The sequence below is a fragment of the Felis catus genome, chromosome C2, assembly GCF_018350175.1.
Source record: "Felis catus isolate Fca126 chromosome C2, F.catus_Fca126_mat1.0, whole genome shotgun sequence".
NCBI classification, from domain to species: Eukaryota; Metazoa; Chordata; class Mammalia; order Carnivora; family Felidae; genus Felis; species Felis catus.
In genome coordinates, this window is record NC_058376.1 from 141,788,600 (window position 1) to 141,814,243 (window position 25,644).

At 34.9% G+C, this 25,644-nt stretch overlaps 1 protein-coding gene across 2 annotated transcripts in view; it reads right to left on the bottom strand.

Moving 5' to 3' along the window:
• The window catches only part of TOP2B (DNA topoisomerase II beta), a 65,225-nt gene that overhangs the window by 3,785 nt on the left and 35,796 nt on the right, over window positions 1-25,644 (bottom strand). For both annotated transcript variants that reach the window (XM_023260624.2, XM_023260625.2), the window contains exons 14-33: window positions 24,427-24,537; window positions 24,240-24,345; window positions 22,620-22,729; window positions 22,177-22,269; window positions 21,970-22,084; window positions 19,812-19,933; window positions 19,464-19,612; window positions 18,694-18,925; window positions 16,689-16,823; window positions 15,917-16,117; window positions 14,723-14,918; window positions 14,487-14,578; window positions 11,528-11,683; window positions 11,295-11,378; window positions 9,270-9,464; window positions 6,940-7,084; window positions 6,312-6,473; window positions 4,411-4,612; window positions 3,383-3,462; window positions 1,847-1,957 (exon numbers count right to left, since the gene is read on the bottom strand). In XM_023260624.2, the coding sequence (XP_023116392.1) occupies window positions 1,847-1,957; window positions 3,383-3,462; window positions 4,411-4,612; window positions 6,312-6,473; window positions 6,940-7,084; window positions 9,270-9,464; window positions 11,295-11,378; window positions 11,528-11,683; window positions 14,487-14,578; window positions 14,723-14,918; window positions 15,917-16,117; window positions 16,689-16,823; window positions 18,694-18,925; window positions 19,464-19,612; window positions 19,812-19,933; window positions 21,970-22,084; window positions 22,177-22,269; window positions 22,620-22,729; window positions 24,240-24,345; window positions 24,427-24,537 (2,797 nt within the window). The remainder of the gene's footprint in view (window positions 1-1,846; window positions 1,958-3,382; window positions 3,463-4,410; window positions 4,613-6,311; window positions 6,474-6,939; window positions 7,085-9,269; window positions 9,465-11,294; window positions 11,379-11,527; window positions 11,684-14,486; window positions 14,579-14,722; window positions 14,919-15,916; window positions 16,118-16,688; window positions 16,824-18,693; window positions 18,926-19,463; window positions 19,613-19,811; window positions 19,934-21,969; window positions 22,085-22,176; window positions 22,270-22,619; window positions 22,730-24,239; window positions 24,346-24,426; window positions 24,538-25,644) is intronic.

Sequence of the window (25,644 nt, forward strand, 5' to 3'; positions counted from 1 at the left end):
TCATTAGGACGGCAAGAGAGTCCACACTCATCATGGCCGCGGCAACCACAGGTTTTGTGGCTTTTCCCTGAATCCTTATGACTAAGTCCACCACAAGAGCCACGTGGCAGGCAGCTCCTAGCACCAGTAGAGGCTTGACACAGCAGTGTGTTCTAGGAACCAGCTTTCTCCTTCGTTAGAGTTTCCAGGCTTGAGTGTGAGGTGGCAGTTAAAGTTCCACCAAGCAAATGTAAGTCGATACCGGAGTACCATGAGCTGCTTCTGCTGTCAACGACTGGAGTTACAGAGGTTAACTTGTATAATAATACATAGAATTTGGAGCTAACAGAGATAATCTCACAGAGGATGGGGGAGGGGATGCATCCTCTCCTTGAAATGGGATTTTGTGGGAACTGTGTTTTTGGAAGGCGGCTAGAGGAAGACTGAGGGCTTCAACGGTTTCACGCAAGCATCACCCATTCAACTGACACAGGCTGGTTCAAGTGAGGCAACCAGACGGGACAGGGGTTGTGGTACGCTAGCCTGTTAGTTAACACTCAACACTAACTCATTAGCTTAAATAGGAGTGAAGAGCTCGATGAAGGAAACAGGTCGATACGTTCCAAGAAGTGACAGGGCTCCCAAGTTCTCGGGGTGGTTATAAAGTGCTCACGTGAAGACAATTTTAAAAAAGATGCAGAAAGAAAAACTATAGGGCCTGTCTCAGTTTGAACTCCCCAGAAGCAGACCCCACCTGGCCCCAAAACAAAGACTCCAGTACAAGTACTTATTTGGGAGGTTAAAAAAAAAAAACGGAGAACAGAACTGAGGCAGTGAAGCGACAGCAGCCAGTAATGGGTACGGTACCAAGCCTGTCATCACCCTGAGGGCTCACCACGAGCAATCTCTGAGCCATGGGAAGTCACACATCTCAGAGCCGGCTAACCAGAGAGGCAAGAGCACTAACGTATTTGCAAACCAGCTCTCTTCAATTACTGAGAAAGAGCGGCTGGAGTGGGGAAATACTAATATTCCAACACAGTAACAAGTCCTGAGGCAAAGAAATACAGGCACTGGCTGACGTGTACGGAAGAGGTGTGGGTGAAGGGATGCAGACAGGGCACCTGGTGTGTTGGCCAGAGAAGCTGTGGCAGTCAACCAACTTCTTACCGTGGTGCTAGTGCACTCAAAGTAAGTAGGGACTTCTGTTGTTGTTCCCCTTCATCTAATATGTGCGTGTCTACAATGGAATCTGTTTTACATTTTTGAGGTACTGAAAAGATGGTCCATACTGTATGTTTATTTACTTGCTGTGTAAGGAGCACTTATCTTTTAAACACAAAGCACTAATACTGGCCTTCTTCAAAAACACCAAGAGTATGTCCCTTGGGACTAATAACAGATTCCTATGTCAAATCAACTTAGATTTATGGAGAATCTAAGGCTATGGAAAAGAAAGAAGCTACATGACTCAGAAAGAAAAAAAGACGACCCCAGCAGAACTGAGCCATCATTCCAAATGGGGTGTGAAGACATGACCTACCTAGATAACACAATCAGGCTACTAGCCAGACAAAATTTTCATCTATTTTACAAGCTAACACCTATAGGAGAGCTTACCTAAAAAGCTATCTTTAGATATCAATACACAGGATTATTTTATAATTACAATAGTTTTACAATAAGGTCTTACATTTTAATTATTACTTCATACGGTTAGAAAACAAGAGGGATTCTCTTTATACACATTTATACTATTTTCTACTGAAATCCACATGCAAATAGTTTCAAATTATATTAAATTTCCTTTAATATCAACTACATATAGTCTGTAAGATGCTTAACAACATCAAATCTAAGTACATACCCTTTTTAGCAGCTACTGTTTTACTTGGAACTTTATCTGTTTGTTTCAGACCAAACGATGGTGAAAAAACAGAGGCAGAATCTTCTTCATTACTGTCAAATTTAGCTGAATCTAAAAATTATAAAGCTTTCTTTCAGTAAAGAGACTCTATAAGGACCACTTAACAGTTAAACTTTGATTCTTTTTACTGATGACTTCTCTTTAGCTAATTGATCTTATAAATTTCTATTTTGTGATCATATAATCCACAACATACAAACAGCTGAAAACAAAAAATATAACAATGTTATATTTCAAAAATGTTAACTCTGTTGTAAAACAATATAGAAATGTATAGAGTAATAAAATTCTTAATAGTCCCAAACGGTAATCATTTAAAACATAACTGATCAGCTCAAAAATACTGATTTATTTTAAACTGCAAGATCTCACTGTGATTATTTTACTATCTACACATCTAATGCTGTTAACCATTTCAGGAATATCAGTAATAATGTTCAATCTAAGAAAGTGGTAACTTCATCTTTTAAAAGCCAATTTTAAGTCACTGAAGATCAATTTAAAAGGCAGTAGGCATGCTCTGGTTTCTCTTCAGATCACATAAATCTTTTGCCTTTTAAAAGGCAGTAGGCTTCAGTTTACTCTTATACTCCATTTTGATTCAACAATTCCGCTCTCCATCCCTTCCCCCTTCCCTTTGTCAAACCAAAACAGGGATTCGATATGTCTACTTAGATGTGGCAGTTTTACATAACAGTTTTGACATGCTCTCAAATATGCATATCTATCTATACACTTAGAACATGTATCAGATCTATGTCTGTCTGCCTGTATGTGTGTGTGTTTTAAAAATGCAAGACAGTTAAGTGTAACTAGATTGTTTTGACCTTAAAAATTCCCCACATAAAAACATAGGAAATAGGGGCGCCTGGGTGGCTCAGTCAGTTGAGTGTCTGACGTCAGCTCAGGTCATGATCCCGCAGTTTGTGAGTTTGAGCCCCGTGTCAGGCTCTGTGCTGACAGCTCAGAGCCTGGAGCCTGCTTCACATTCTGTGTCTCCCTCTCTCTCTTTGCCCCTCCCCAACTCACACTCTGTCTCTCTCTCTCTCTCTCTCTCAAAAATAAACGTTAAAAAAAAATTGTTTTAATAGGAAATAATATACACCCTGATTAAGTTTGCTTCTTTCAGCTACTACAGTTTAGTACAAATCTGAATATCAGTCCCCTTGTAGCTTAAAACAAAAAACCTGTCACATATACATTCACATTGCCATGAAAATCAAATTTCATCTTCCAAGATTTCTTTATCTTTTTCTCTCATTAGAACACTACACGCACATCTATACACACATCTATCAACCTAACGAGTTCCATAATGCCTATTTTAACCAATTAGTTGGTACTCATCTTAGAAAAAGTAAATAAACCTTATTACATTGAGGGAAATGTAAAAACAAGGTAAGTTTTCCGCTCATAAAAAAAAAATCCATAGCAATAATACAGTAAGTAATCAATGAAAAGATTAAAGGAGCATACCATCTTCTGACTTCTGAGAGTATGAAGGAAATGAGAAGAGATTCCCAAAATCTTGACCTTTTTTGTCATGTGAAGATTTTCTATTAGAAAGAAAAATTAATCACAACTTAAATATAGTTTCAACCTTGGTAAATTATATAATGTGCTGCAGGATTATAATTACAGTTCTCTCATTGGTTTCTCTTTGTCAAACACAGGGGAACCAAACTTTTTTTTTCTGTCTCACATGCACAGGTGTGCATAGAAATACATTCAGAGACACCAGAAAAACCAATGATTTAACATAAAAGAATGGAAACTGAGCAAAGAAAGGTTAAAGTTATCCAAATTATCACTACATTAAATTTTATGATTAACAGAACTGTTCCAGAATTCAACATCAGTAAATTATGGCCAGAAACCTAAGGAGAAAGTCAGAATCTCTGTCAGAGTCCTCAATAATCCTATTTTTAACCCTAGACTGCCTATGATAAAACACTTCCTTTAAAAATCTAAAACAGCTTACAAACTTCACATCTTACACATTAAGGTTCAATACTCTCCAGAGGCAAAAAAAAAAAAAAAAAAAAAAAAAAAAATCAAAGCCAAAGCTAGGGAAGAAAATTAAATCCTCCCAGTTCTAAAGAATTAGTAACTTCTCTGAACCATGTTGTCAATGTCCCATAGGCCTGCAGCCTATTTTTCTAAAGTTTTACTGGAACACAGCTACACTTAGTCATTTACATACTGTTTATGGCTGCTTTCTTGCTACAATGGCAAAAACTGAGTAGTTGCAAAAGAGACCATATGGCTTGCAAAGCCTAAAATATTTGCTATAGAGCCCTTTATGGGGGGGGAGGGGGCTGCCAATCCATGCTCTATAGACAACAGTTCTGTAAACAGCTGCAACATTACCCAGATTTTTTCCTTTGTGAGGAGGACCTTACCTCGAATGATAATAAATTCTTAGACACAGTTTACTAGGAGATCTTTGATAGATGCCTAAATAATGAATTGTACCATATAACGAATAGTACTTTATTACTTACTCTGGAGTAGCTTTTGATTTGCCAGGTGAAAATGTATATTCATCTTTATCTAGGCCATCTGAAGGAACAAATTCATCTTCCCCATCATTTGTTATGGGAGATGCTTTCACTTTCAATTCCTCTAAATCATTATTGTCCTCATCATCATCAGCATCATCATCCTCCTCTTCTGAGAAGTCAAACGTGTACTTAGGCCTTTCAGCTAAGAGGAGAAAAAAAAACAGGAATGTTAAATCCAGCTTTATCTACATGAAATATTACAAATAATGCATTTGAAGATATTCCAGCTATCTCTAAAAAGAACAAAAGGGGGGAAAAAAGACAAGCATTCACAGCAAAAACCAACAGCTTTGGCCTCAGTTATTTTGATAGCGTCAAGGGTTAATCTTGTACTTCCCAGGAGGCTAATGCTGCATATGTACAGGGGAGCACAAACTGATTAATAAGATTGTTAGGGTGCAATTTGTCATACTTAAATATTACTCAAAAATAGGAATATAAGCCATTGTAAAAGGGACTACTAAGACTTCCCATTTCTGCAATTACAAAAGACAAATTTTACTTGTCTTAGAAAGTGCCGAACGTTCTCTCAACCTCTTACATAAAAACTTCTATCTTCTATTCACAATAGTTTTACTACAAAATAACAGACCATAATTCTTCAGATGAATGAGAAATACAGAGATAATACCTCAACATATTACTAAACAATAATAAAAAAAGCATAAAAAGGTACCAAGTATGGGGAAAGGCACATTGGTATAATGCAAGTCTTATAACTTCTAGCATATACTATGGAATAAAATTTTTAAATAATTTGGATGCTGTGTCATTTTATACTTCATTTTAGGTGTACGAAAAAGACTAAATAGAATTTTGAAGTATCTAATTTAATAGATTAATTTTCACATAAGTTAAGTTACTCTATTAAAAATTCACCTACATTGTACTACCTGTGTGCGTTAGGAAAAGAAATTCAATCACTGGCGATTAGAGCACCAAAGAATTTAAGGTCTGACATATTTTTTTTTTTAATTTTTTTTTTTCAACGTTTATTTATTTTTGGGACAGAGAGAGACAGAGCATGAACGGGGGAGGGGCAGAGAGAGAGGGAGACACAGAATCGGAAACAGGCTCCAGGCTCTGAGCCATCAGCCCAGAGCCCGACGCGGGGCTCGAACTCACGGACCACGAGATTGTGACCTGGCTGAAGTCGGACGCCCAACCGACTGCACCACCCAGGCACCCCTGGTCTGACATATATTTTAAAAAGTATCTCGCACAAATAAAACAACCATAATAAGGTATCACTCATTTTAACTAAATTAGGACTTAATAAAATTTGAGAAGAATCTTTACAATAGGACACTCAAGTTTTAAATATTTGAAGACTTCAAATTAATGAATATTCGGAAAGGGTAAAATTGCATGCTTAACAGCCATACAAAATAACAAGATGATATCTTCATCCTAACTCTAGCACTGCAATTATATAAATTATGCTATGTGCATGGAATCAGACTTCTAATCATGAAACTTCTCGTGATATATGGGGGAGAAAACAAAAAAACTACAAAGCACTTCTACTGATCACTGTTGATATTCTACCAAGAAACAGTTTTTACCAAACATCTTCAAACTATGGATGGATTAAAACCCAAACTTTCTAACAAAAACCAATAGACAACATGATTCACTTTAGAGCAATCTGTGTCCAACTTTGCTAAAAACAACATTCTCTAAAGCAACATTTTTGTCTTCATGAACTGTAACTTCTGAAATACTAACAATTTAGTACTTTAATGACATTGACAGTACTAAATATACCAACTTATAGGAGTAATACTAACTTGGGCAAACTAGAATATACAAGAAAATAAAAACAAAATATATCAAAGTACCAGCTGCTCTCCTAAGCAAAGAATCTCTGGGAATAACCACAGGCTCTGTTTCTTCCAAGTCACTTTCTGACTTGGATTCATCATCTGACCAAGGATTCCGTTTCTTCACTTTCTTTGCAGTGGATTTACCAGATGATGTAGGTGTTTTTCTCACCCTGGTACCTAAAAATGAAAGAATAAGATATGTATCAATATTTATACAAATGTCATTACTAAAAATAAAACTCATAATGAAAGGTTAATTACAAAATAACAAATGTTCATGAAAATTTAAGACATTAACATCAACTACTAGAGGGAAAAAAAAAAGCACTATAAAAAAAAATCTAGCTATACCCTGTACATATATATTTTTTTCCCCCCTCACAAAAATACTTTGTAGGTAGGGGCACCTGAGTGGCTCAATCAGTTAAGCGACAGACTCTTGATTTCAGCCCAGGTCATGATCTTGCAGTTCATGAGATTGAGCCCCACGTCAGGCTCTGCACTGACAGTTCACGGAGCCTGCTTCTGATTCTCTCTGTCCCTCTCTCTCTCTGCCCCTCCCCCACTCACACTTGCTCTCTCTCAAAATAAACAAAAAAATTTTTTCTTAAAAAAAAAAAAAATCTTTGTAACAGTTCCTCACCAGGCTCCTTTTTCTCCCTTTTGGGTTTGGGACCTTTATTTACAGGAGCTGACGGGATCAATGCCTCTTCTCCTGTACCCTCTACTGGTGTTCCACTGAATTCTTCATCAAATTCTACTTTTACTGCTGTGGTATCGAGATCACCCTATACATTAAACAAACAAACAAATAACTAGGAGTAAAAATAAAAATTAAGACCATACATTTCCAGTCAATAGATCACTTCTTCATATCAGATAAGTAATGCAGAGGACTTTGATCAGACCATCTTCTACTTTATTTACCTGCAGCAAATGATATTGCTTACACTCTACTATTCTGATACACTGAGATAATAGCTACTTAAAAGTAACCAGAAAACAAATAAGATGAGAGCTTTTGATTATCAAAAGGGCTTTCAGACCAATAGCAAAATACACCAAAGAGTACCTGCAAAATAAGTTCCTATATTTCAGGTCTCTCATACTAGAAAAAAATCACAGATTATTGAAGGAAGATAAGCAACACATGCACTGCTAGGTATTAGTCAAAGTCTCCCTACCCTAAGATTATTAAAAGACAGGGAAGGACACCAGGACAAGTCATTAGAATACAAATAACAAATATGGAGGGAGATATAAAAGTAACCCAGGGGGAGAAGTGAGCAACTCTGCCCAAGGCAGGGTCAGAGATGACTTCATGGAGAAGGAGACTTTCTGACTCGGTTTTGAAAGAATCATGTATGTTTGCCAAGTGAAGAGAAGGAAAGGAGGGCAGAGCATCCCAGGCAAAAGACACAGAGGCACGATACCATATTATGTTTAGCAAATTTCAAACAGTCGGGTAGGATTCAAGGAAAGGGAAAAGGAAAGAGTAGGCACATGGAAACACAGGGAGGTATGCAGTTGCTATATGACTGGATACTAGAATCTGTGTGCAGTCAGTGGGGAGTCACTGAAAACTTTTGAGCATCTGTGCAACAGTCACACTTATTTTTGGAAATATCACATAGGTAGTAAGAGACAAAACAGAGAAGAATGAAGTACAAAAATGTAGAAGTCATGATAACTAGAGACAGGAAGACTAATTAAGAGGAACACTTTACGTCAAAGAAAACTTCTGAAATTCTAAGACAGTATCAATGGAGACCAAGAAAAGCGGGGCAGTGGGGGGAGGATTGCGGAACTGCTACATAGGCAGTCAGTAGGATTCAGTTACTGATTAGATGAGAAAGTCCCAGGTTTTTGGCTTGTTTGTGATGGGTGATAAGGCACAGAGGTGGAAGAGGTTTTGAAATCAGGATAATGGGCTCAGCTTCAGTTATGTGGAGTCTGAGGGGGCTTGGGGCAGTCAGGTAGCTGTATTAACCTGGCACTCCTGAAAACATTGTAAGTTAGGGACAAAGATTCAAGAGTCATCAGTGTGAGTGAAAAAAAAGGTCTGGGCATAGATGAGGTTACTTGAGACTATGTAAGGTGAAGGGAAGAGTGCTAAGAACAAAACACCAACGAAAAAGGAGAGAGGCCGTTTCCTAAGGAGGAACCTGCGTGTGCTAGGAAGCTAGGTAAGAGGCAAATAGTACACACATCAGTTTATCAGAACAGTAGAAGAGAGTGATCTCTCTGGTATCACAAAGTTCCCATGCTTTCAAATATTAGCTCGGTACACTCCAGCTCTGAGGCTCATTTCTCAAGCTCTAACTAGACTAATGGACGTATCTATATATTCCCTAGGCTCTAAAATCAACCTGCCCAGAAAAATCTGCTTCTTTCAGACCATCATACCTCCTGTTTCCTCAACTCTGAACAGCCTTCTCAGTTTGACTAACTCTTGCCCAACAACCTTCTGGAGGGTAGCTTAAGTCCATACTTTTAAATCCTCAATAGAGCCAATCAATGCCAATGACATGGGAGGTGCTTGATAATTTTTTAACTAAGGGTAATAACAAATAAATAGTAAAAGCTTACTTTGAAAACCAAATATTTTTCTGCTTAAGAGACTTCCTTAATTGGTCATGATGTAGAACTAAAGTTCATATTTTAAAGCTGATATGTTTGTGGTTGTTGTTCCAGGATTTTAATGTAGAATGCTGCTAAATAGACTATTTCTAGCTCTCATTTTAAAAACTCCATCAACCAAGTAGTTCTTTACATGTATGTGGATCCTTGACTCATGTTTTCATTTTGTGGACCAACTGCTCTCATAGAACAAATGATTTCCTATCACAGTGAAATATATTAGAAACAAAGCATGATTTAATAAGCGCACAGTAAAACTGAATATATATATATATATATTATCATTAGGAAGATGGAGTCTACCAATGAGTTAAAACAAAAGAAATGTCATACCTTTTTCCTCTTCAGCAACTTTTTGCTGGCATCTGCCTTCATAGCAGTAATTTCAGGAACTATTCTTCTCCCATAAGGGGAAGGCATTGTCTCTTCCAACTGAAGTTTCTTCACCTTAGGTTTGCCAACTTTACCTTTTATTGCTTTCCCAGCCATTCCAGCCAGAATATCTTCTCGTTCTTGTGCCTCCACTTTCTGAAGTATAATTATAAAAAGGGTGGGTGCGAAACAACTCATTAGAAAAGACAATCAGTACTGCATAAGAAATTAAAACTACAGTAAAACCTTGGTTTGCAAGCATAATTCATTCTGAAACGTGTTTGTAATCCAAAGCACTTGTGTATCAAAGCAAATTTCAAGAATCATGGGCTCAGTTGGGATCATGTGGTGTTCAGGGTCACGCGCTACTCGTATCACTTGTCTTGCAGATAAACAGGAAATCTTTGTAGCATAATAGCTTAATGGAAATAACATAAGCTTTGAAATCAGACAGACCTGGATTTCAATCTTAACACTTCCATTTACTAGTTTAAACTAATACAAGAAATAAGTTATAATTTATAGAGCACCTATTAAGTTCCAGGCATTAAAACTCATGTAATCCCCATTTTATGAATGAGGAAGATTGGGACTCTACAAACGTAACTGCTCTTAACCATAATGATATAATGCCTCCCTAAACAAGTTATTTAACCTCTCTAAACTTCAGGATCTTCATCTAAATAACTGTTTAATAAGCTCTTTCATTTGGGGTTGTGACAGGAGTCAATCTGAGGATTACACAGAACACAGTGCCAATACACAAGATATTCAATTAATGGCGTAAGATTTTAAATGATACAGAGAGACATGAAATTTAAGTCTAAATCTTTTTAGATGTAAAAAGTTACCATATCCAGAAAAAAATAAGTTGTCTGGACCTATTTTGCTAATTATCAAGTAATAAAATAAGGTGACGAATTAAAAGAGTAATAAAAAAAGAGGTGGGGGGAGAGGAGGGAAGAGTAGTGTTATTCACTGGGACTATTCTCAGTGATGATATTTCAACAATCAGGAAATTTATAGGCATAGCCACAAAAAGCTTTCTATATCTCAAGAATCAGTGATCAAACTTAAAGCAGTATTAGACTATCATTAATATTAATCAGAAACAATGTCTTTTTAACATATGCCTGTTTCATGTATCAACAGAAAAAGGGTCTAATTTTTAAAAATCTAATTCATTAATCAAGGTCATATTATGACACTTGAAAGATGATTAAGGAAACCCAGAACAACAGCACTAAAAAATTCCAGGAATTCTATAAGGCTACCACCCTCATTTGTAAGAGTCCTAATTCTGATTTAGGTCATGAAAATAAAACTAAAACATGTGGACAAAAATCAATGAAACAACTAAAAAGTAAAAAATGTACTATCATACAAGTAATGACAAATAATAATTGACCTTGTGCTACTCAAAATCAGATGATCATATTGCTAACCTTAATTTAACTCTAATATTTTAAGTGAGTTAGTTGCTTCACAACAAATTGGGCAATTTTAGAAAAAGTTTACATTTTCTATCTTTCTCTACATTTTTTTTAAAAAAATTAGAATTCTACCTGGAGAAAACTAAGTTATAAAAACTATGTTAAAATTTCTCTGTTATAAACCTAAAGTCACTATCATTCTACTTTGTAAAAGTTAACATACTTATATTCAATCGTATATATTTTGTTCTTACCTCTTTGGGGAAAAACAAACTGAATCAATAAGCTATTTTGAAGTTAAGAAAATTTAACAGAAAATATCAGTATTCAATTTATTCTAAATTTAACTTCATGTAGGTTTTTACACTCATCTATACCAAATATGACTTTTCTTTATAACTTCATAGAGCTGGAAGCTTAATCCTAATGCACCTTATAAACACATTAACCTTTACAAACTTAAAAGAAACTGAAATAATTTAATTAAAGAACTTTCATCCTTATTTCATAAACATTACTTTTCCAAATATAGTTTAATGGAGACTTAACCTACATCCAGTTCCTCAACAAATGCTGCTAAATCTTCTTTCCAAAGATCTGAAGGAGATTTTCTTTTAAGATCATTGACCTCTCGCCCCTATAATAAAAAAGTAGTAAAATTTAAACATTCAGTAATTTAATAAGGTATAAAGGGTAAATCAAAATACTTCTTTTTGTAAAAAGAAAAACAAATAAATGGATAATACTGAAATAGTTTCAAATTATTTAACCCACAAAAGTTCATACTTTTGCATCTCTCTGTTTAATCAGTTCTTCAACTTTTTCTTTAGTAAGAGACCACAGAGACATATTTAAAATATAATTAAAATCGGGGCCTGAAGGAGTTCCTGAATCAGAGGAACTATCATCATGCTGGTTTTGTGTTTCTTCCTCTTCTGCTGCCTGTAAAAAATAATAAACTTTATATTAAAGTCCTGTATAGTATCAAATCAACGCTGAATTTTATTGAATATGGAGTTAAAAATTCCACAAATGCTATACTCTTAATGCTATATTCTCAGGGTGGTTGGGGTTATTTTAGATTTCTATCTTCAGGATTACAATATAAAATATGTATTTGCTATAAAAAGTTTTCTAAAAATACACAATAATAAATCTTCAAAAGGAATGTATAGTCAATCCCTATTTATCTAGGAATCTGATGAAAAATTAACTGCTTTGCCCAGGCACTAAGTCATAAAATGAGAAGATACCACATCTTGAAATTAATAGAGTGGAACTAATGTTTTATCACTGCATCTTGTCAGATTTTTATATTGGTGAGAGAATTAACAATTTGAAACCCGAAATAAGTATCACTTATAAAGAATGTTTTACAGTTGTAATATAAATATGCTAAGGTGCAGTCACTCACTAAGTATGATTTCTTAATAAAAATTCTCTAAAGCAACAATACTCATGTCAGAATGAACAGAAAGTTCAATTAAGAATTTAATAGCTGGTGAGTTAGAGTAAGAATTGTGAGGGCTATTCTAAATTTTTATTTGCAAGGTCTTTTTTCATAGAAACGGTTGCAATAAAAAATCCTCTTATGCTAATATTAAATTTCAAAATCCAATGAATTTAATAGAAGTTATTACAGGTGACATCACCTCTAAGATTTTTAACATAACAACAGCCATTAAATAAAATTGCATTTAAATTTTTTAAGGCACTCAGATAATTAAAAATGACTGAGTTAACCATGACATCCCAAGAAACAAAACGTTCGCTTTTGGTAACCAAAAAAAGAAAAAAATCGCTTTCAATTTAGTTTAAAATTTTCAGTAAAATGATGTATATATACACAAAGTAAAGTTTAGTGTACTTTAGAAGGGATAAAGATTAAAAATTGCAAAGCAACATGCTTCATTACATAAACAAAACTATGAATTCAATTAAGCAACATTAGCCAAATAAGAAATGCTGTTGCTGAGCCAATAAATGATCAAAAAGTACCCAGACAAATAGTACTTACGACAAATTCGTAAATTCTACTGTTTTCAAAAATTCTTCATGAAACAGTGTGTTTCTATGGAATATTTAGGTTGTTACACTACTATTAAAATATTATCAGGCTGTCATGAAATCCTGTTTAGATCCACACTCTAGAAGTCTATTTGCTCTAGGTTTTGATGACACCCAGAATATTGGTAACATTCTATGGATATATGTGTATCTACCACTGTTAGCATGAAGATAACTAAGGATACTTTCAGAAATCAAGAATAAAACTTTAATCTCATAATTATCTGCTTTGTAATTCTCTCTTCTCCAACTCTACACAATAGGACACTCTTGTAAGAGCAGCTCCTTTTGTTACCTTCACCCCCAAAGTGAGCACATGGCCAAGATGCTGAAAAAATTTTGATGGTGACAATGAAATTATTGAAACCAACCACTAGGTTTTACCCATGAAGTCTACTTCCACTGGAAGGGCACTCTCAAACCCTAAACATCTTTATCTTTTAAAACTAAGCATTAAATTTATTAGCTTACTAGTTAATTTTTTTTAAGATATAGTTTAAACCAACAATGATACAGAAGGGCAAGCAGTGTATAAACCATAATTTGGGGTTTAAAAATGCAGTAAAACACACTGAAAAGAGCAAAGTGCTTGGATCATCTTAATTCTGAACACTCCCCATCTTGTCCTCCCCCATCTTCCCCGAACGATAAATAAGCCTATTATCTTAATATATAATTGCTAAGCATATAATTTATTCTAAATTTACTCGCTCTAATATCTGGCATTCTATAGACTGTTCAAACTTTTAAAAAGCTTAAATAATAAAAACAAAAGCAACACTTCAATGTAGTTGATAAAAAATCTGAAAAACATTGTGGGTTGAGAATTCATAAATGTAGGGAAGTGTCAAGTTTCACTTTAAGTTATGTCATATAATCATAACTGTTATCACGTATACACAACATTCTAATGAAGAAATCAGTCATTTCCATAACGTTCTTCCTTATGTACATTTGTGTTCTCAATCACAATGTTGTATTGCCTTTTTAAATTTTTCTTTTAATTATATACAACAGAAAGAGACTAATTCTTGAGAAGAATCTCAAAGTTTCAATGTTCCATTCACTGAATACTAGTACTTTATGATCTGAAATGGACAATTTAATAAATAAAAGATCAGATTTCATCTGAAGTTCCAGGGTTTAAACTTCTAGTCAAAGATCTAAGCGTAGGACAGAGCACATACTTGGTGCTCAATAAACCCTCTACTACTGAAGATTTTGTCTCTAGTCTTCCCAGCATAAACCAAAACCATACCAAGTGAATGGTGACTGGATACCACACTACGGCAATCGTCAGACCAGTGTGAAATCATTTATGTGCTACCAGTATAGTTCCCGGGTTGTACACATGCACCTCACAAAGACCACCACCACGAGTAACACCCTTTAATGGCAGGCTCAGAAAAAAGGCCAAGGAGACTGAGCTACCTTCTCACACCTGGAGTCATTTCTCCAGGCCCTGGTTGGGTCACACTGGCAAAGGGCTCTGTGGTGGGTGTGCACTGCAAAGTCCTGCACTGTATCTGTTCTGCGGATGAACAGAAGACTTCAGTCTCCAAACAGAGAACTCGGCACCTTTACAGCAGCATTAAATTTAAAATTTAGGGGTTGGGTTGTTTGTTTTGGAATTTGCTTTTAAAAGCTTCTCTGAATGTCTTGTTCTGCAAATGATTACCTTTTCTTGTGCTTCTTTCCAGGCTTTCACTGGGTCAGATTCATAACCTCTCTGGACTAACATTTGAATCAAATCTTTCTTTGACCTATTCTCTATGTGAGGGAAAAATAAAGTTAGGATCAAGAAAAGAGATTCAATTTGTATTTGTTTATATTCTACTGATAAAAATGTCTTCTATTAATAAAGTTTTTTTTCCATTTTAACTAATGTTTAAATTTTTAAAGGTTGCATCTTACCTATGGTAATTTTTCCCTGTATCTTCTCTAAAATGAAACGGGCTTGATTGTTAAGCTTTGTAGATTCTGCTCCCAACATTCCTACAAGCCACTCCTTACGTAAACCGTAATAACTTAATCGTAAATCAAAGAATTCTTTCAAAATGTCTTGCACAGTTTCATATTTCTTGAGACATCCCATATGATCAAAGAGTACCTAAGGAAAACACAGTTTTTGAAGATGACATAAATCCGTACTGGTATTTTTAACTTGTAGGACATCTACGGTATTTAAAATAACTACAACATACTTAAATGAACAGACACCACCGCTAAATGCTTGTTAAATAGAACCAAAATTATTAAGTAAATATTCCTTTGGTGACTCCAAGAAACATTCAATTCTCAAAACTATGACAATATTTAAAATAATTCTGAAAGATAAATAGGTCCTTTAAAAAAAGGTTCCTACTCAAAATGGCTATAAAACCATCTAAGAAATTTTTTTCAAACTAAAAATAAATGTTAAAAGTTTGTTTACAAATGTTGAGTTCACAAATGTTCAAGTTCTCTCTCCCCCATATACCTAATAGAGGTATATTTGTCTCTTTTTTGTTTTTTATAATCATGCTATAATCCATTCAAACTTCCTCAATTTGGAGGAAAATTTTACTTCTTCTCTATCCTTATTCTCCTTTTTCCATCTGCCTTTCTTAGCAGATTATGGCAGTTTGTCTCAGCCACTGTGCTATTGGACTTTTTCTCTTACTCTATTTTATGTCTAAAAGCTAATTTGGAATGGAATGAGGGTTACTCATACATGCTCACTTTCTACCTTTCTCTCCAATTACATATAAACACAAATATACAAGTTTAGTAAAGCAGATTAGAGCTGTGGGGAGAGAAGTACTCCACAATTAAAATGCTAACAGAGACAGGAATAAGGAACATGAAAATCCTGCACCAATCATTCTCATAACTTCTGGTCAGTGTACATATCCTCTGTGTTCAAGCCCAGATGCACAAATGCAAAGTTGGGATTAAGAGTAGTGGGTAATAGGAGAGGAAAAGGAATGTACCTCTAGATTCTTCAGCAAATATATAGGGGGAAAACCATTCAGACTTATTATAGCCACAACCATCATGAAGCCAATTGCAAAATCCAACTCATGGCATGGAAGAAACATTAAATTAATAGTAAATCTAATCAATTACCATGGAATTACAAGTAAGAGTAGTTTGAAGTTTAAAAACTTTATGTAATCCAGCAGCTTCTGCTTGTGCTAGCTTCTCTTCAGTCATTTTCACCACAAATTTCACAGTTGTATCAGTATGATATTCTTTGTAATCAGAAATTAATGCTGGTGTTTTATCTGTTCCATTTAGCATAGGTTCCAAAACCTGTTCTTTGTATACCTACAAAAGATATAAAAGTAAGTAATTCTTTTCCTGACACACACTTGCATTCTCATACTGTAAGTCACGCAATTCTTAAAATATTCCCAATTCTGGTGGGAAAAAAAGAAAAATGCCGTCTCTATCATCTCCTGCCCAGCATCTATAAAGGACAATATATGGGGGTCTCAGTGGTGAAAGAAGATACACAGTAAGGGTTCTGATCTGCTCATACACCAAAGAGCAAGGAAAGGGCTAAGAGTATGAAGAGGATGACATCAACCACAGCTGACAAGAGATGACAACGCATATACTTTTAGATCTTAACAGCTGATACTGACACGGATTTATTGACCATATTTGTAAGGGTTCAAAGCTAGCTTAAGTCATTTTACCTTTTAAGGAAATTAAACTTTTAAATTACTACTTCAAATTCAAAGCACAAATTCAATTTGGAGGGGTCAAAAACGTATACGGGAAATTTTAAACACTGTACAAACTGAGGACAAACAACGACGGAATCATATTCTTACCAGAAAGCATTACATAACACACTGCCCTCCTGACAGGCAGCTCACACACGTATACTGACCTGTGTCCAAGTTCTAACTGGAAGCTCTGTAATCTCTACTGTGTTTCTATCCACCACAAATATTTCACCACTGACTGCATATTGGTTTTGACCAAGCTCTTGGATCGTTCCTTTAAAGTTTTTGTAGTTTGGAAGCTGCAGAGAAAAATAAAAATAACTCAAGGCACTGACTTGACTTCTCTCTTAAATGCCTATACCACACTTGAATGCCCCTTAGTCTACGGTCTACTGCTACTGACAGATTAACATGACTTAAACTAAATTCCTCACCCTCAATAGTCTGTCTCCAAATAATCACTCAATCCTGAATTCACAATTCTGTTAATATAATCTCAACATCTCCAAATCTCAAAACCTTAGCTTCATCTTTCCTAGTCTTCTTAGGAAATTTTTTTTCAGCCTATTGCCTCTATCCCTCCTTCTCCCCTAGATTAATAATCCTTTCAAATCAAACTCTTTGGATGTTATATTGAAAGCCTTCCACAACCTGCACCCAATGGGACTTTCTACCTTTTCTCCAATGATGTGCCTTCCAGGCCACTACTCTTTTTTAAATTTTTTTTTCAACGTTTATTTATTTTTGGGACAGAGAGAGACAGAGCATGAACGGGGGAGGGGCAGAGAGAGAGGGAGACACAGAATCGGAAACAGGCTCCAGGCTCTGAGCCATCAGCCCAGAGCCTGACGCGGGGCTCGAACTCACGGACCGCGAGATCGTGACCTGGCTGAAGTCGGACGCTTAACCGACTGCGCCACCCAGGCGCCCCTTTTTTTTTTTTTTTTAATTTTTTTCCAGGCCACTACTCTTCTTCCACACTGTTTAAACATTTTGAATACTCTTACAATATATACATATATCTATATACACGTATAGAGAGAGAGAACGTGCACGTGCGCACATGAAAAGCAAATATTGACCAAATAGACTGACTTAATATTCTAAAATGCATCTGAAAAAATTAAGACACAATAATCATAAAACATTTTTTGCTTCTATTAGAAATATTTTAGAGTACTTTAAAGTATTTAAGGGGAAAAAGATTTTAAATCATACTTTTAGCCTAATGTTTTGTTTGATTTTAAAAGAATGAAATAAAACTTGGAGAGAAATACATAAAAATATTTTGTTTCCATATGCTGGTTTTATGAAGTGTTTTTTTCCTCTGCTTATTTACATTTCCTACAATGACCACTATAGTTTTTTAATTTTTATATTAGAAATACAATTTTAGGGGTCCCTGGGTGTCTCAGTCAGTTTAAGAATCTGACTTTGACTCAGGTCATGATCTCACAGTGAGTTCGAGCCTTGAGTTGGGCTCTGTGCGGACAGCTCAAAACCTGGAGCCTGCTTTGGATTCTGTGTCTCCCTCTCTCTCTGCTCCTTATGGGTTCATGCTCTCTTTCTCTCTCCTTCAAAAATAAACAAACATTAAATAAATGTAAAAAAAAAATACACTTTTATTTAAGTGTATCTTTATAAAGGGAAACTTCCAAATGATTTTAAATCAAGTCCAAAAAGGGAAGACACCTTTTTAAGAAGTTTTTCTTGGAGAGAGTTTGGGGCAAAATAAGCACAGTGGATATAATCTTAACATTAAGGACAAAAATAAAAATTATGAGGATACATTAAAATATATACAATGTGTTAAGTGTCCTTACAACTCTGATAGGATTTATTAGTTTGAGAACAAAAACAAAGTTGCATATAATTTTGTTATGAAACTATTATTCTCTATATAATTTAGATATTTAAAAGCCTGAAATGAGTTATTTTTAATTTTCAATAAAGTTCCTCCCCATAATCCTTATTCTCCAGGCTTTTTCCAAAGCTTCTATTTTTTACCATAAGCACATATCAAGTTACACACTAATAAGGTCTTTATTGTCTACAATATGTTCCAAAATGAAAATGGTTCCAATACTTCTCTAAAATGACTGGACTTTGTAGTTTACACATTATCATTTGTTAAATAAACAATATAAGCAGGAAGTTCTAAACAATTACCATAGGATGAGGATCCAAGCCATCTAGCATTCGTCTGACGTTGTTCACAATTTCCCTAGCATCATAGTTGGGTAGTTTACAAGCCCATCCAGTGCCAATGCCCTCAGCACCATTTATTAAAACCATGGGAATTATAGGAATATACCACTCAGGCTCTACACGTTGATTATCATCATAAAGGAATTTAAGCAGGTTGTCATCCACAGCAGGAAAAAGCAGTCTTGATAAAGAGCTAACAAAAGGGGGAAAATATGGAAAAATGGCTTGGTTTTAGGAAATAAAACTTTATACATAATTAAAGACTATATTTCAAAAAGAGGAATGCATTTTTTAAAATATTTGAATACATGTACTTAACCAATTTACTAAACCTATTACCAAATAGATTTTTCAGGCAGAAAGCCAGAATAAAATAGCCCTATTTCACTTATGTGCTTACTTACTAGCCTACTTAATTTCTTAGTATTAGTAAATAATGTTTTATGGATTTCCTCTTACTCTGACTAAACCCCAAAACCCCTCCTCAGCCTATAAAGTAAAGTTGGATCAGAACACATCCTTACATTAATTAGGACTGGTTTCACCAATAACTCCCAAACACTGAGATCAAAAAAGCTTCATTCTGTTTGCAATCAAATAATTTGGAACATTCACCCCCACTACAGTACCCAATCATTTCCATATTACAATTCTGTTAAACATTTAGTTACTTCCAATAGAAACTTCAAATAGAACTTTACACCACCGTATCAGCAAAAGCAAACTGTTACCTTAACATTGTGAAAATATAACGAGGGCTTGCAGCATCTTTGCCACCATGAAGCCGAGTTCCAAACTGACCAATTGGCTGAAGCAAGTTAATGTTGTTACTTCCCACAAAGTTCTGAGCCAAATTCACAATAGTCATCATCAATGCTTGCTACAACACAGAAACAGAATATGACGTTAATATCCTAAACTTTGCATACATATTCCCTAATTGTTATTAAAGTCCAAATTCCTGATTCTCTTACACATTTCCAAAGAATTTATAAAAGAAAAAATACTTTATTATGCTTAATTATCATTCTTCATGCCAGTAAGTATAGTTCTCAGTTGATTCCAATCTTAATGCTTACCTCTCCATGATGATAAGCAGACATCTCAGCAACAGATCCAGCCAACTGGGCAACTTTTACTTCACGTTTATCATTCCTCTTGAAACAAGTAAATAAAACTTTACGTTGGCCTGGTTTAAAGCCTATTTTTAAAAAGAACAATGCCTCTTTTAAAAATATTACTTGAGATATAGTTGCAATGTTTCTTTTAATGACAACAATGCTCCATATATTCAAGAGAAAAAAGCAAAGATAACAGTTTCCTTTTGAAAAATAACTAGAATTGTTACCTGAGATTTCCTAACAAAATAAGTACATAGTAACATGATTTTACACTGTCTCAATCTATTCCAAAAGTGAAGTACCATGTAAAAGCCCACCTGCTGGTGGTCTTAAAGAACTGCTCAGTGGTACCAAATTCCTTTCACAGGAGTTGCCAAACATCCATACACCCAAATGTCAGTTGTAACTAAAGTAGCAACAAACCATCAATGATCTTGAAAAGTATATTATTAGAGTATCCCAAATCAGAAACCCTTATAAAGAAGAGATGTGTTATGGCAGTTAAGAATGCAGGCTTTAGAATCCCACTAATCTGTATACTCTTCTCAACTTGTCCATTTACCATTTGACTTTTTGCAAATTACTAAACCAGTAAGCCTCAGTGTCCTCATCAGTGTAACAGAAATAATTACCTTCCTAACAGAGTGATCATAAGGATTACATGAGACAATGCAAGCAAAGTATTCTGCTTCCTTATCATTCTTCTTGCTCTAGATCAGTGAGCATAGTAATAAGCTTTTCAGTATAGGCTAGCTATCATCATCATTGTGGACCCAGAGCAGGTAGAAACAAGAGGATGACAAAATATGGCCACTTTCCTTGAGAATTTTATAATCTAACTGAGGAGGCAAAATTGACACAAGTAAAATAACAGGCACACAATAATGGAATAAAAGTTTAGGCATCTGAAACCAATTTGGACTGCAGTTGTTAGAGAAGACTTCACAGAAGGGATGTAACTTAAAACTGAATTACATGGATGGGTAAAACCATCTGCTATTAGCTGAAAACCCAAGGAACACAAAGATCAACTTGCTAAAAGTTATAAAATGAAAATTAAATGTTTCTAGATAGAAGACAAAAATCTGTTCTAACTACTGGGTGCCAGTTTCTAAAGATTTTTTGGCATAAGTTTTTGGGTACTGAGGTATAAAGGTGTTTTTAAAATTTAGTCTCAGGGGGTGCCTGGGTGGCTCAGTAGGTTAAGTGTCTAACTCTTGACTTCAGCTCAGGTCATGATCTCATGGTCATGACATTGAGCCCCGCATCAGGCTCTACACTGACAGCACAGAGCCTGCTTGGGATTCTCCCCTCCTCTCTCTCAAAATAAATAAAGAAGCATTTTTTTTTAACGTTTATTCATTTTTGAGACAGAGAGAGACAGAGCATGAATGGGGGAGGGTCAGAGAGAAGGAGACACAGAATGTGAAACAGGCTCCAGGCTCTGAGCTGTCAGCATGGAGCCTGATGCAGGGCTCGAACTCACGGACTGAGAGATCATGACCTGAGCCGAAGTCGGACACCCAACCGACAGAGCCACCCAGGCGCCTCAAGAAGCGTTTTTAAAATTAGTCTCAGTTAAATATTTTAGAATTTATCAAAATCTGATTTTACTTTTTATTTTTAAAAGTCTGCAATCTGGGGCGCCTGGGTGGCTCAGTCGGTTAGGCGTCCGATTTCGGCTCAGGTCATGATCTCACAGCTTGTGAGTTCGAGCCCCGCGTCAGGCTCCGTGCTGACAGCTCAGAGCCTGGAGCCTGTTTCAGATTCTGTGTCTCCCTCTATCTCTGACCCTCCCCCATTCATGCTGTCTCTCCCTGTCTCAAAAATAAATAAACATTAAAAAATTTAAAAAAAAGAAAAAAAAGTCTGCAACCAACTGGAGTTAAAACTTTCAAAACTTTGCCCTAATTTTCCTAAAAAACTTTTTAAAAAGAGTTTAAAAGATTCTAAAGAATCAAGGACTATAAAAGATTTCAGTCCTACCAAAAGATCTCAAAAACAAATTCAGAATTTTAAAATTCATTATAAGAATGGCTTAGAATACATGATATTAAGAATATACTCAATAACTACATACAAAAGTGAGAAAGATTTTCAAACAAAAGCTACTTACCATCAACAAGAGATGGTATAGATCTTTCATTGTCTGAGTTTGAGAAGAGAATCAATTCTTTGTTGATGAAATCATTGTAAGTCAAATGCTTTGTTGCTGTACCATACAAAAATTGCTAAGAAAAAAGTTACACAGCAACACAGACGTTAGTCCTTGCATGACTTTTAGTTTCTTTCTTCCCCCAGACCACCACTCTTTATGACTAACCTCTGGTAAGCCATGTAACCTACGCTGTCTCCGATCTTCCATAAAATTTGTTAACCATTCTTTTCTGTCATCAATCTTCTTCTTACTGAATGCCTGAAAGATTCCAGGTAACAATTTAAAATATTAAAGATTAAATGAATTTCATTATACCATTAAAATTTATAATGGCAAATAACTAATTATTAATTGCTCAGAAATTAAGAGTTTTTTTTTTTAAATATGCTTCTGTCCAAGATATACTTGAACAGAAGTCTTTCAATTAAAGAACTCTGAAAGCACAGCTTAATTTGTGTGTGAGATGGGGCTGAAGAAACACTAAGATTAACTAGTTTGGGCATTGGAGTTCAAAAGAGACTTATCACAGAAAACCAAGACTAGAAAGAAAGGTATGGCAGGTAGAGAGATGGATATTAGGAAAAAAAATTTTTAATTAACTTGATTACCAAAGTAATGGCAGCATCATCTTCAGGGCCAGCATATCTAAACAAGATGCGGTGCCTTTCCATATCAGCAAAATATTCCTTTGCTTCTTTAGCTGTACTGGTACCCAAACCTGCACAATTTAAAAAATAAAGTTGAAAATAATCCAGACAGAGAACAACAAATACTATATGATCTCATTCATATGTAGAATCTAAAAAAGTTGAACTCACAGAAAGAGAACAAAATGGTATTTGCCAGGGGCTGGGGAGAGGGGCATATGGGGAAAGTTCAATCAAAGAATACAAACTTTTTGTTATAAGGTGAATAAATTCTGGGGATTTAATGTGTAGCATGGTGCCTATACTTAATAATACTATATTGTATACTTGAAAATTACTGAGAGAATAGATCTTAAATGTTCCCTCTATAAACAGAAAAAAATTAACTATATGAGGTAATAGATACATTGACTGTGGTAATCATTTTCCAATATATATATCAAGTCATCATGTTGTACATTTTAAATATGTATAATTTTATTTGTCAATTATTCTTCACTAAAGCTAAAAAAATTTACATGAATTGTGAACATTAACAGTTGTTTAAACCTATTAGGTTAAAAGCTGATAGATCAAGCTGGCAACACCTGTAGCAATGGGTCAATCTTAACAAAGAAAACTCAGATATTACAGGCCTCTTGACATAAATACACAAAGTCACCTGTTAAATGTTTTTGCCACATAAATCTAATCCAAATCTATATAAAGCCTCTGATTTAACTACCAATTTTTTAAACAGAAAATAAGGGACAAAGGAACATACTATATATTTAATGAAATTACAGTGATAATCATCTAAATTCAGAATGCAGAAAATTATACAGGACAAACAATCCGACCTTTTGAACAAATGAACTGCAAGAAAAAAAAAATGAAAAGAGAAGCAATAAATTAAGAGTTAACAGATTTATCAAACCAAATGCAACCTGTGGACCTTGATTGGATCCTAACTCAAAAATAATTCTTTTAATAATTAGGAGAATTTTAACACCAACTGAATATGTAAGGTTATTAAAGAAAGGTATGATAATGAAATTAGGGACATTTTTAAAACATTCTTTTAGAGACACATACTAAAGTATTATGGAGGGGCGCCTGGGTGGCTCAGTCGGTTAAGCGTCTGACTCTTGGTCTCGGCTCAGGTCATGATCTCACGGTTCGTGAGTTCAAGCCCCACATCGGGCTCCGCTCTGACAGCATGGAGTGTGCCTGGGATTCTCTCTCTCCCTCCCTCACTCTCTCTGCCCCTCCTCTGCTCTCTCAAAATAAACTTAAAAAAATTTTTTTAAATAAATAAAATATTAAGGAAATAATAGAACGTCTGGAAGTTATTTCAAATTAATGGGAAGGTGAGAAGAGTTTTGATAAACAGGATTGGCAATGAGATGGTGACTGTTAAAGTGCATGGGAAGCCCATCATACCACCCTCTCTACTTCTACAAAATTTTCCAAAATAATTCTTTTAAAATCAGCAACAGCTATTTTTGTAGTCTAAAACAAATTTTCAAATTATTTTATTATGATCTCAAAACATATTTATGTCAGTAGTAACATCACAAATAAGTATTTTAAAATACAAACCTTTGTAGTACTTTATTTTCCAGGCTTTCTGGTTTTCTATATGTTTTTTCCACTCGTCAAATTCAGGAATACTATAGAAGGAAAGTTCCTGCTTATTTTTGCTAGCCTTAAATTAATAAAATAAAAAAATTAGTTTTCTGCTATTCTTTAAGACAACAGTATAAAAATATATTAATGTAAATAGTACCTTTACAATAGGAGTAATGAACTCTTCAAGAAAACCATGCTTCAAAAGTGATGGCCAATTGTGATGGATGAAATTAATAAGCAGGCCTTTTATGTGAGAACCATCTTGATCCTAAATAAATGTTAGTACAGAGTGCTATAATAATTTTATGAAATAAAATTACTTATATAATCAAATTTTCAAAGGTATGAATGCAACACAGGTAAAATTCCATTCAAATTTTGGAACTGCATTTTATAAAACAGTAAAAATTATCCTTTAGATCATCACAGTAAATATTTTCTTAAAATTCAAATAATGAATATGGCTAGTTATACACTAAATCTTCTTGTCATTACAAAATATACTACCGTTACATGTTTTATATAGATTTGGGGGGGGTAATTATTCTTAAGTGTTTTATTTTTTTTTCAATGCCCATCACCCACTTTCCCCTCCCTCCCACCCCCCCATCAACCCTCAGTTTGTTCTCAGTTTTTTAAGAGTCTCTTATGGTTTGCCTCCTTCACTCTCTGTAACTTTTTTTCCCCTTGCCCTCCTCCATGGTCTTCTGTGAAGTTTCTCAAGATCCACATAAGAGTGAAAATATATGGTATCTGTCTTTCTCTGTACGATTTATTTCACTTAGCATAACACTCTCCAGTTCCATCCATGTTGCTACAAAAGGCCGTATTTCATTCTTTCTCATTGCCAAGTAGTATTCCATTATATATATAAACCACAACTTCTTTATCCATTCATCAATTGATGGACATTTAGGCTCTTCCCATAATTTGGCCATTGTTGAAAGTGCCACTATAAACATTGGGGTACAAGTGTCTCTATGCATCAGCACTCCTGTATCTTATATAGATTTCACTAAAATAATGATTTAAGGATGGAAATACATACAGTGTAGTAATCCACGGAGTACAGGTATTCATAAGTATTCTCTTGATATAAAAACAGCCAAATTTTTGCTTAAAACTATACAGCAGCTTTTTTAGTGGAAGATTTTCTCTACAAATGTTTTTAATTACAGTACCTGAGACATGCAGTTGGATGCATATGAAATTCTTCCTTTTCAATTTTCTGGTTCATTCCTAATTATTGCCATTTTACTATTCGAGTCCTACTTTTTGCACATCCCAAATTATATCATCATATACAAATATTAACCAACATCCTAAGTGGTTAAGAGGGCAGAGTAGTAGGGGGATCCTATGCTTATCTCTCCCT